We start from the raw sequence: 12,148 nt of genomic DNA, 5'->3' as shown, positions 1-12,148 counted from the left end.
GCTTGCTGCAAGAAACAAAGGGTTATCTTAATGTCCCATTTGCCTGATCAGCTTTGCCCCAGGAGACAGGCGTCCTACTCCTTGTTGTTTCCATTGGGTCAGTCGCAGGGAAGGGGGTAGAGTCACCTTCAGAGGCACTGCTTTGCACATTCCCCTGATTGTCGCTTCTTTCAGGCTTTGCTATCTGGCTGTACACCACAAAGGGAAGCAGAGAGCTGCATTGCATCCCAGGGTTTCAGGGTTTTTTTTTTTTGTTTGTTTTTGTAGGTTTGCAGTAGTTTTTCTGAATGTGGTATTCCCAGTTTCTTTGTGTCTGTTTGTATTTGCACAAGCTTCAGCCTCTGAAATGCTCCCGGAATCAATGGATGTTATTGTAAATGGCTGAACAACTGTGCACTGGTTGGCTACACATCGTTGCAGGTAAGGGAAGACTTTCGTTTTCTCATGCATTTAATTCTTTTTTTTTTTTTAAACCAGCATTGGCAGTACTGAAGAAAGAAACTGGGCTGAGGCACTAAAACGAGTACTCTGTATAGGAGGGGTCACATTACAATATAAGCCTACTTAAAAGGACAGCTGTGTTTTTAAAGTACACTTTAGTGAAAGGCTTACTCTAGAACTGTAATAGCCTTTGCTTTCAGGTATTATTGTGTTTGTATTTTTATCAAGAGATCTATGCTGCATCAGTTCCCTTTGTTAATTGAGGCCTACAATAGTTTTTATAAAGCATCATATTTGTAAGGGTGCCCTGCACCTTGTTCTGTAGGAGTTTTGGTGAATGCTGTATTGTGGGTGAGGAATAATTGAGGCCTGCCACCACCTGCCTCTCTGTCCTTAAATACTATTATCACACAATAGGAAGTCTTGAATTGGGTTGGAGCAGTAATGCACGAGTCGCGCAGCATCAAGTGTGTGTGTGTGTGTGTGTGTGTGTGTGTGTGTTTGTGAGTGTGTGCGTGTGTGTGGGTGAGCGTGTGAGTGTGTGCGTGTGCGTGTGTGTGCGTGTGTGACTGTGCGTGTGCGTATATATATTTATATAAAATCTTCTAATGGGTAAAAAAAGGTCATGTTCTTCTCATGTGAGTCGGCTGTTTTTCAGCCAGTTGTACTGTCCCCTGAGAAACACCCACTCAATTCACATCAGTTGCAATTGAAAATCCAATGAAACAATATCTACAGTAAGACGTGGCAAATGCACAAAATGTGTTTTGTTTGATTATCTATGGAGTCAGAATATATTCAAAATGAAAACAAAACTGACCCAAAGCAAATACACACTTTTTAATACGGCACCACCAGCAGTTACTGATTCAAACTGAATGTCCTACAGTGTTTATTTTAGTTTTGAGGAGTAAACCACTGCATGCACACCCAATCACATAATATTCCCATTGCACTTAAAAGTAATCAGTAACACCTCCAGAGGAGGGCAGTGTACTGTATATGCAGGATCAAGGCAAAGGACTGCTTTTCCTGGTGCACCCCTGGGTTTCAGATCAGCACTGTGATATACTGTATTACCAAGTCATCTTTTGATTCATTCCTCGAGTATAAATAACTTTGCATGCTCCATCAGAGTTCAGATGACTTAGCTTTCATCTTGGCATGCGCTATAGCAACAGGAAACTAGAATCCGGTAAGGGATTTTGTAATTAGGAGTTTGAAACCGTTGCTGCTTTAGCAAAGGTTTACTGAACAACAATCTGAGTGAGCCACAAACAAAGGAATGTATACATTGTCTGCCATGATAAAATGTAGACATGCACCAAATGGACATTTGAGTTCATTTCTAAGCATGTCAAAGGTCCCAGGAACCTACAGCATTTGGCCTTTGAAACCTAATGCCGTATGCAACTGACACCACTGTGGTTCAGCATTGCAGAGTAAACAAGGGAGCAGCTGAGCCAACATGGTGAAAGCAGGGATATGGTTTCATAACCTTCTCCAGTATAGAAACTTCATGTCCCACTGCTCAGCAGCAGGTATCAGGAGCTTGTTTGAGACGGTTACAACACAGACATGTCAAAGGCTGTATTAACAAGGAGAGAATAGCGCCCTCTAGGATTTGCAGGTACAATACTATTGGAATCAAAATATGTTCATACCAATAGCCACCAGATGGTGCTATATACAGTGTAACAGTCACTTATTTCTACATACACTTATTTCTAGGATCTACTGCAGTGTAAAGCAGCTGCAAGTTAACTGTTATTATACACACAAACTGCTTTACCACACATGACTGTTTAGACGTATCACTAAAAGTGGTATACACCATTTAAACCAGAATCATAGAGGTTATTAAAAAACAATGAACATAACAAGGAGGAGCACAGGTAGTGGCACCTGCAAACCTCTTGTACCAAAAACTGAAACCAAGGAGGTTTCATAACCACTTGCTACTTATTAAAACTGCTCAAAAACAAATACCTGTGATGGAGGGACACTCCGATTGTAACGATCCTGCTGGCAGGACTGTGTACATTTAAGAGTACATGCCCCAGCCCTCAAACTATAACCACTGGTACAGCACCCACAATTCCAAAGCTGGGTACAGGCATCAAAGCATAGTAAAACAATGTTCATTTGTACTTTGAAGTATTCTGACACATAGAAAAATACCCCCGTTTTCAGAATAGTGTCTCTTAGTGTGACAGATGATCAGTAAATACCTGACACAACAGCATCTGAGGCTCTAAACAAGAGGCAGGCAGGGAGCCCTAAAACAAGTCAGAATGACATCCAATGAGCACGCAGACTTATTCAATTTAAGTGCTTCTCCTTCAGTCTCAATCTTACCTCACCTGGCTGTATTTCAACAGAAAGCAAGATACATAAAGAATCAAGAAATCAACTTCCCTGCTATGCAAACTTCTCCTTCATTGTAGTCCAAGAGAAACAGCTCCTTAACTCCCACGGGTTTGAAAAGCAGTCCTTCACAAACACCCTTCCACGTGACACAAGGCTGGCAACCTTGGTATACTTTTCTTTCTTGTTCAGCCATGTAACCGAGTAGTGCACCTGATAATCGATGAATTAGTTCAGGTGCAACACAGCAGGACTTGTGTTCAATTAAAGGGACAGGTGCCTATTGCAATGTGTGCAGCAGTTTTCTGATGCAGATATTTCACTCCTCCAGCTGATCTGATCCTTGTGTTATCAGTCTCGTCAATGCGGTCTGGGAGCTGAATGTTTTGCTATATTGTATTACCAAGTCATCTTACCATGTTAGGGCAGCAGTGTGTAGTGGTTAGGGCTCTGGACTCTTGACCAGAGGGTCATGGGTTCAATCCCAGGTGGGGGACACTGCCGCTGTACCCTTGAGCAAGGTACTTTATCTAGATTGCTCCAGTAAAAACCCAACTGTATAAATGGGTAATTGTATGTAAAAAAATTATGTGACATCTGTATAATGTGATATCTTGTAACAATTGTAAGTTGCCCTGGATAAGGGCGTCTACTAAGAAATAAATAATAATAATATATTTAAAGTGTCAGGGTGCTGAACCAAACACCTGGGTCCTTGTCTGTGTGCTTAGCCACAAGCAAAACAGAACCCAGATCCACATTGCAGCAGGGCGGTCCAATCCCAGCCCTGGAGGGCCATTGCACTCCAGGTTTAACAGGTAAAATGAGAAAAATACTTCAGGGTCTGGATGGAGGGTTAATTGGTTCAATTACACAATTTAGAACAGGGTTGGAACAAAGGCCAGCTCTGGTAGGGCCAACTTTGGCAAACCCTGATTTGCAGAGTACGTCACTTCACATATCTTTGGTTGTTTTTTTTAAATTTTTGTAAATTGTATTTACTATTTTAATGTGTTTTGGGATTTTGTTTCAATATTCAGTCATCATAATTTGTACTAGCTAAAGACAGTTGTAGCAGTATACAGAGCTGAATAAAGGTTATGGTTTTGTGAACAGTGCCCATAGGTAAAAAGGTATTGCATTTGGACTTCAAAACATTGAAATAACTTTATTTAATTTTACTCAGTTGTTTAGACAACATAGAAATGGCATGCATACAGTTTATTTGTAGGTTATCACAAACGTATTTGTTTCATTTTTAAATACTAAGTAAAGTGCTAAGTCATGTTTCGTGTCTGTGGCACTGCATTTAGAACTGATCAGATAAGAGACCACGTGCTCCAACGTTACATAACAATTGAAGTTTTCCCAACCGGATGAATCCCTGGACAAAGGCTGTATCATTTCTGTCTTTCTCAGTGAATGGTCTTTATTTATGTTTGTTGAACCATGTTTCTTTTTTTGGAAACACTCTCCACCTCTGCGCCTGCCCTGTTAGTGCTGCGATTGTATCCGCAGCACATCCTAACTGATGGAGGATTAGGGAATTAGGCTTTATTTAGCAAATCCTCCCCATTCTGTTTTCGAAATCTCCCTACACTGGATAGCCGCACTCCAGAAGGCAGCTTGTCTGTACAGCTCTTACAGGCAAAGCATGCTGGGAACTGGCAATGGGCAGAAGGGAGGAGAGGGGCTGGGGGGGAGGAGCCAGCGACAACATCTGCTACAGAAGGGCTTTTCACATGGCTCGGAAGCATGACTGTTAAGACTGGCTCTTCGAGTCATATGCATGTGTATGGGAAGAGTGATCATCAGCAGTATATAGGGGCTGTGTAGATGTCAGCTTTTCAGAATTTGAAATAAGGGCTGCCTTTGAATTGCAGTGAATTATAGTGCCATCTTATTATTCTGGTATAATATTGAGAACGCATGTTTGTATCTCATTTTTCCACGCCTGTATTTCACTGTAAACAGTCTTCTCACATCCAGCACCTTCATTTACTTTCTATTTTTCTTCCAGCAAGAACCTCACTTTGATTGTCATCAAGATATAATAGCTATACATGCCTATTTTGTACCATGTTTGCTATGGTAATGAGTTTTATTGCTCTGATATCGAGTTTATGGATTTTTCCATAGTATCTCCTTTGCTAGATTAATGTTGAGTACCTAGGAATTATTATCCACCTTACTGTTGGCTTCACCTGCCCTGTAATATTGGTTAGTTGCAAGGTTGTGACATCACAAGACTTTATTATTATTTTATTATTTGTTTATTTAGCAGACTCCTTTATCCAAGGCGACTTACAGAGACTAGGGTGTGTGAACTATGCATCAGCTGCAGAGTCACTTACAACAACGTCTCACCCGAAAGACAGAGCACAAGGAGGTTAAGTGACTTGCTCAGGGACACACAATGAGTCAGTGGCTGAGGTGGGATTTGAACCGGGGACCTCCTGGTTACAAGCCCGTGTCTTTAACCACTGGACCACACAGCCTCCTATGAGTGTTTCTAAGTGTAGTGATGATTTCAAACGACTGTCAGTTCTTCCATTAATAATTACTTCTACAGATGTCTGTAGAAAAGCAGTGTCTTATTCCCATGTGCTGTTAGCAGTATTTGTGGTTCGTAGTTTTTAGTTGTTATTCACCCATGCTTGGGTACGATCTGTTTTCCAGCTGCATCCTTGCTTGTTCACAGCTCTGTAAGAACATAAGAAAGTTTACAAACGAGAGGAGGCCAATTGGCCCATGTTGCTTGTTTGATTGTTAGTAGCTTATTGATCCCAGAATCTCATCAAGCAGCTTCTTGAAGGATCCCAGTGTGTCAGCCTCAACAACATTACTTGGGAGTTGGTTCCAGACCCTCACTATTCTCTGTAAAAAAAATGCTTCCTATTTTCTGTTCTGAATGCCCCGTTATCTAATCTCCATTTGTGCCCCCTGGTCCTTGTTTCTTTTTTCAGGTTGAAAAAGTCCCTTGGGTCGACATTGTCGACATTTGTTCAAGACTGATTGTGTGGGAGTAGTGAGTTGCAATTAAATTACTTGCCTGTTACTATTGTACGAATATACTAGGGCTACCATATGACTCTATGTACACTGGGACAGTTTGGGACAGCTCACTCACATTGCAATGCATTCTGGTAAGTGTAGTCCTGCTGTGTAAGTACCTGGGGCAGGTTAAATGTACCAGAATGCATTGCGATGCGAGTTGAAAAGCCTGCACTGTCCCAAACTGTCCTAGTGCATGGAGTCACATGACAACCCTTACTAATACGCAGGTTGATGATTTGTCTGGTAAAAATGTTCTAGGCTCCAGGAGAATCTGCACAAACTTTACATCACTGAGGGTGCGGGCTCATACGTTTAATGTTTAGGTTGGTCTTCCATTGTTGCTGTAAGCCTTTGAATGGCGCAAGGGGTAGCATCCTGGGCTTTCACTGTCTAGTTTGGGAATATGAAGTTCAATTGCTGGTGTGATTGGCTTGTGTGCAGAAGTTGAAGGATCAGTGAATGTTCCCAGAGTTTTTCTCAACTAACACATGTTTTAAAATTATAGCTTCTTTTTTGACAGAGGTGTTTTTTCATCCAGGTTTCCAGTTTTTATACTGGAACGAGACTGAGTTTTACAGGCTGCTTTCATGATCCAGATAGACAGGTTATTAGTTGCCTCTGTTCTTATCACTTTGTTTGATTCATTGGACAGACTCACTACGGGCATTCAGAGTTTATTATGACCAGGCTGTTAGTGCTGTAAAAGACCTAGAACTGAAGATCTTTCAGAGACAATTCTCCCAGTAAAAGCATTAAGACGGGCTAAGGTGTCCTGACACAAAAGAAAAAAAAGAATTTTGTAGGGAAGAAAAAGTCACTTATAATTATTTAAAACAAAGGACTGACAATTAGAACAGTTACATCAAAAATTCAGTATCCTAGAAGTGTTTTATTCATACAGTATGTAATTACTGTTATTTATAAGAATCTGAGTTCTTTCAAAATAAAAAAACAGTAATTTGCTATTTACAGTTATCTAAATCACTTATATGAACCATCGTGACATAATACCATTTCCGAAAACAAAACCTTTTAATCAAAAAGATTTTTTACCGTGTTCCTAAAAAAGACCCCAATATTAAGAGTTAAAAAGGGGAGCCATAGCCAGCCTACCATCCTATATCTTGAATCCTAGCACACAAGTATTTTATGGGTTTTCATGCCAGATTATTATTGTCATAATCTGGTGTTATTATTTGCTGCCTCTTCTATGTGACTCCACCCTCAGCCACTCATTTCTGTTTGTTTCTCTCCTATTCGTGGTCATCCCTTGCCCTCTGGCTTTGGTGCAAAATGAATCTTTTCTATTTGTTTTTTTGCAAGGCACGCTGCATGGGCACAACAGCAGCGTCTCCACCAGCATCATCCTTGCTCTGGCACTAATTGTTTCTAATGTGATGTCACCCCGTATTGATTTGATCCCAAGTGGCTGGGGAAGGGTGTTGACTGGAGCATGCGCAGCCGCAGCAGCAGAAAGCAGCTGAGCTCCTGAAAAGCTCTCATCGGGGGAACAGGAGAGAAACACAGTCAGTGCCAGAGAGGCAGCCTGTCATTCAGAGATTAAGATTTTGAATTAGAAAGAAACAGATGTAGCACAGGCTACACACACTCACAAAGTCACACACACACACACACTCACACTCACACACATATTCACACATGCTCATAAAAAAGCACTATAGAGCTTGTGTGAGCATAACAGTTCCGAAATGACCATCTCTTACTAATCTGACACTGCCTGGTAATTCATCTTTTTCATCTCTGTGCTCCAATAGGATTGCAGAGCAGGGAAGTGCGTCACAAGGTATGAAAAGGGTTACATGTTCAGTGAAATCAGGGATAGGTTGGTTGCAAGGGGAGGCTTCTCTGATATTCTCAAGGGGTATAGTTTCAGGAGGTGCAGGCTGGAAAACCATGTGACGAGGTAAAGAGCTGGAGGGATTGGCTAGAGAACTAGCTAGTGTGAGAGCTCAGCAAGCCTCTCTCTCTCTCTCTCTCTCTCTCTCTCTCTCTCTCTCTCTCTCTCTCTCTCCCCCTCCCTTTCTCTCTCTCTTTTTGCTTGCTTTTTTTTCTCTCAGCATCCTTCTGTGATCCTGTAGATACAACTGCAGCAGAATCCATGGCCTAAACCACAGCTCCAGCCATTTCAGGCTACAGCAGCACCATTTTGCTCGTACTGCTGTATATACAGTACAGTAGTGTATCTGGATCTTAGGGGGGTGGTGGGGGGGTGGTACCAGTGGATCGGCTCGGTTCATTCTTCCTCAGCACCTGGTAACTAGGGTTCTCTTTTTCCCTGCTATCTTTTCAGGCTCCTTGGAGATTGAGGAATGCACTTCTGCCATCATGATGGAAGGTAGGCTATTTTTTTTCTCTTCCTCTCTTGCTGCGGTTTGCTTAGCTGTTATTAATACCATAAGCCTTCTAGCTATTTTTGTATTCCTGTGACTTGGATATCAAGAAAGGGCAGGCAGTTGTTCTTGTCTAATGCACAAATACAGCTGAGGTGCTAATGATTTTATTTAATGTTTTTAAAGGATTTCCTGTGTTGTGGGGTTAGCTGTGGTTCTGCTCCACTGTGTGCGTTCTCCTTGTAGAAATGTCCTACAGTTCAATAAGCATTGCATTTTGAAGGCACATGATCTGCTTTCATTTGCAAATGTTTAGCTGATGTATTTGACAAGCTGTATAGGGCAGGAATTGATGGCATCAGGTGATGTCAAACTGTGACCCTGGGAGACTACTGAAAGATGAAAATGAAATGGCCCCTTTGTGGATGTCCAGGGTAGAATCTAGTACTATATTTTCATGTCAAGCAAGTATTCCAGTAGTCTCATATTTCTCATGGCTTTTTCTTTTGTTTGTGCTTAATTATAATCTTCACTTTGTTAACAATTATGGCTGTCGCAAATGCTTTGCAACCTTTTTGCTATTCATCTGGATCGCTTGTGGAGTAACAGGATTATTCATAGCTAGTTATTTTATGCACAGTGAAGTAGTAGATTGGAAAGAAGAGAAAATGTCCTCGTGAAAGTTTGTTATTTTCCCCATTGCTTTTGTACTATTTTGACACACAGCCCTAGTCATGTGGATAGCAGCAGAATGGGTTGTCACCATCATTTACATCTACACATACCTGTGTTTACACATTCAATATTAATGCAGATCTCTATCTGTGTGTGCGTGTTTGTTTTGTAAAGGTCGATTGTCCTCTTTCCTTTAGTTGGGGGCTGTTATGTCAGCAAATAAGTTATTAAAATAACAATATAAAATAATAATACATATGAATTTGGATGATTTAACAGTAGCTTTGTTAAGTGCTTTTTTATTTCTTTATCCAAATGAGTTTTACATGACAATCCCCTGTGGGGATCTGCATGCAGAGTAGAGGAAACAAGCACAATATAGTTAATAAACTTACTGAAGTATCCCTTTTAACAGTGGTTTTATGAGAAAACAACAGTAAGATAATGTTTATGTTTTCTGATATATCATTGAATTTGTTAAGCTTTTGAAACAATGAGGGCATATTTGGAGAACATGCTCAAGTTTTTTTTTTTTTTTTTTTTTTTAATAAAATGGAGGCTTTTTAATTAAGAAAGCATTTGACAATAATGACACTCAGAGCTTGTTATATATTGCATCGATCCCAAATGAAACCCTGCAGCTTGGAGAGAATACAGTATTGAGTTTTGTGTTGTGACGAACAATGAAATGCATAACGTTTAAAACCTTCATTACACAAATGTGTATAAGACGGTACAGAGCAGGTACAGAAAATAATGAATTCTGTTTTTCCCAATTCTGATTGCCAGTGTCTCCATAGCTTCTTCCCCTTTAAATTATGGTTTACTGTGTTGAGTCTTTGTACTAATTATAAATAAAAATACTATTATTCCAGTCTCCTATTTAAAAGATATGAATGTACTTTTCAGTAAATGTATATGGGGATATAAGAAAGCAATGCTTAAAATCAGTAATCTATATAACAGTCATAATAGAGAAGGTGTGAATATCCCCAGTTCCTACTGGCATTATTTATCTTATCAATTTAGACCTCTTAGAGATTGGTTTGTAAACTCAAGCAATCCCCCAACTTGAGATATGCTGAAAATATTGCCTACCCCAATAGTTTAAAAGACTTATTGTTACATGACCCCCCCACCCGCTCAGAAGAATAACTTTATCTTTACATTTGCACTCAACATTTTCAAAAGATCAGCCCTTCTTTCATTTCAGTTTAGGACTCTGAACCAAAAAACATTTTGAATAATAAGAAACCTTTATTTAACCGCACTTGGATTAATGCCCAGATCAATAAGGTGGGAGATTTGTTTGAAGGAAATGTATTCCCTTCTTTGAGATCTCTAAAGGATAGTTGCCATATTCCAATTGTAGAAACTAGAATTTACAATCATATCAAAAAAACTTTAGCCAACCTAATCCCTCAACTTTGCTGTCCTAATCTGACTAAACTGGAGATGTCTGTATTAAATCCATTGAATTCCCATGGTTTTGTATCCAAGTTATACAAATTATTTAAAGAGAATTTGTCATACAGTAATATTAGTTGAAAGTCAAAAGTTGAAAGTCGCATCATCCTGGAATAATATCAACAACAATATTACATTTTCTTCACCCAATGCCAAATTAAGATCCATTCAGTATAAAATTGTAAATATAATTCATTATACTCCTGTTAGATTATTAAAATGCGGTTTGAAACAGGATGCTGGAGCTGGGACTCTGGTGAAGGATGTCTTTTCCATGTGTTATGTAGTTGTAGTAAGCTACATGATTACTGGACCACAATATTTCTAATGGCTTTCAAATACATATTACCTGCAGCCCTTTAGTTGCAATCTTAGGAGACATACCTACTCTCCAAGTTAGAAAACCACAGTCGAAATTACTGCTTACTCTATTCCTCATAGCTAAAAAAATGATACCTACTTCCTGGAAGGATACTGAACCCCCAGTCTGAGCACTTTGGAAGAACTCTGTACTGGATGTTATTAACTTGGAAAGAGTAATCTGCTTTTTCAGATAAGGACTTAATTTACTGAATAATGAAATAGAGCGTCCTCTTATTTTATGGATATGGATTGTAACTAAATGATATCTATATACTGTACCTATATGTATTTATATATGAGCTACCCAAAGCTATCGTATCCTTTTACTTATTTAATCATTATTTAATACCAGGAACATATTAGAGTTAAATATGTATCACTTTATTGTGACATTTGTGAAACATTGTGATATACTTTAATATGTATTGATGAACTGAAAAATGTATTGTTATTAGATTGTATATTAAAAAGCAATAAAATATGAATTATATAAATAAAATAAAAATACTATTTAACATGGCTGAAATTCAATTGCCAACACAATGTATATAGTAGCACATCATAATGTTTTTATAAGCCTGAGCCAGTAATTGTTGTTTCTACATGAAGCACTTTGACTTATGAGGCCGACAATCTAATGGGACCAAATGTTATACTGTACTGCATGCCCATTCTTCTTCCTTACCACTTGGGGTCCAAGTGAAATAGCTTCTGGTGTACACAGCCCAGACTCTTCAGAGATGAGAGTTATTTTATTCCAGACCACATTTGTCAATGTTGGCAACCTCTTTAGGCTTTCATCTCAGATCACTAAATGCTCTAAGAAAAAATAAACTAAAATTCAAGGTTGGAATGAGGATGTTAAACACTCAGGCTTCAGGCTGGGCTCTCATCGTACACCTAATTCAACACATTTTTATTCATTTTTTCCCAAAAGAAATACCCTGGAAGTTGCATGACATTCAAAAAATGACAGAATCAAAAACTATTGTCCTAATCATTTTTTTTTCCCCCTGGTTATCTTTGCAATTTGAGACAATACTTACCGAAAGCCATTGACATTTTTTTTGTCACATTTTGTGCTGTGCAAACCAGTTTACTGGATGTCTATCTTCATTCTTGGGTGTTACTATCATTATGCAAACCATACATGTTTTATTTTGCATCAGAATAAGTGAAGGAAGAGCGGTAACACAAGATTGAGAACATGTATCACTGTGTGTTCCGCACATGCTCATGACTGATTAAGAGCCACATTAGTCTTGTGAATATAGTTTTTCGATATGTACTGTACTGCACAGTGGAATTAGCAGTGTGCTGTACACAATCAAAAAAGGACTGAGCGAGTTTTCACTTCCCAGAAAAACTGCAAGCGGGGCAAAAAAAAAAAAAAAAGAAAATGGACTGTGTGAAATATTGGCTCAGAA

At 39.2% G+C, this 12,148-nt stretch overlaps 1 protein-coding gene across 3 annotated transcripts in view; it reads left to right on the top strand.

Annotated features, from left to right (window-relative positions):
• The window catches only part of sgip1a (SH3GL interacting endocytic adaptor 1a), a 52,030-nt gene continuing 39,882 nt past the window's right edge, over positions 1 to 12,148 (top strand). For 2 of the 3 annotated variants that reach the window (XM_059035090.1, XM_034029318.3), the window contains exons 1-2: positions 3 to 420; positions 8,177 to 8,221. In XM_059035090.1, the coding sequence (XP_058891073.1) occupies positions 378 to 420; positions 8,177 to 8,221 (88 nt within the window). In that variant the 5' untranslated portion in view covers positions 3 to 377. Of the gene's footprint in view, positions 421 to 8,176; positions 8,222 to 12,148 lie in introns of all 3 variants that reach the window. The other variant, XM_059035091.1, reaches the window with a different exon arrangement.

This window comes from Acipenser ruthenus, chromosome 12 (genome assembly GCF_902713425.1).
Source record: "Acipenser ruthenus chromosome 12, fAciRut3.2 maternal haplotype, whole genome shotgun sequence".
Taxonomy (NCBI): domain Eukaryota; kingdom Metazoa; phylum Chordata; class Actinopteri; order Acipenseriformes; family Acipenseridae; genus Acipenser; species Acipenser ruthenus.
This window is presented reverse-complemented; position numbering and strand designations above follow the sequence as displayed.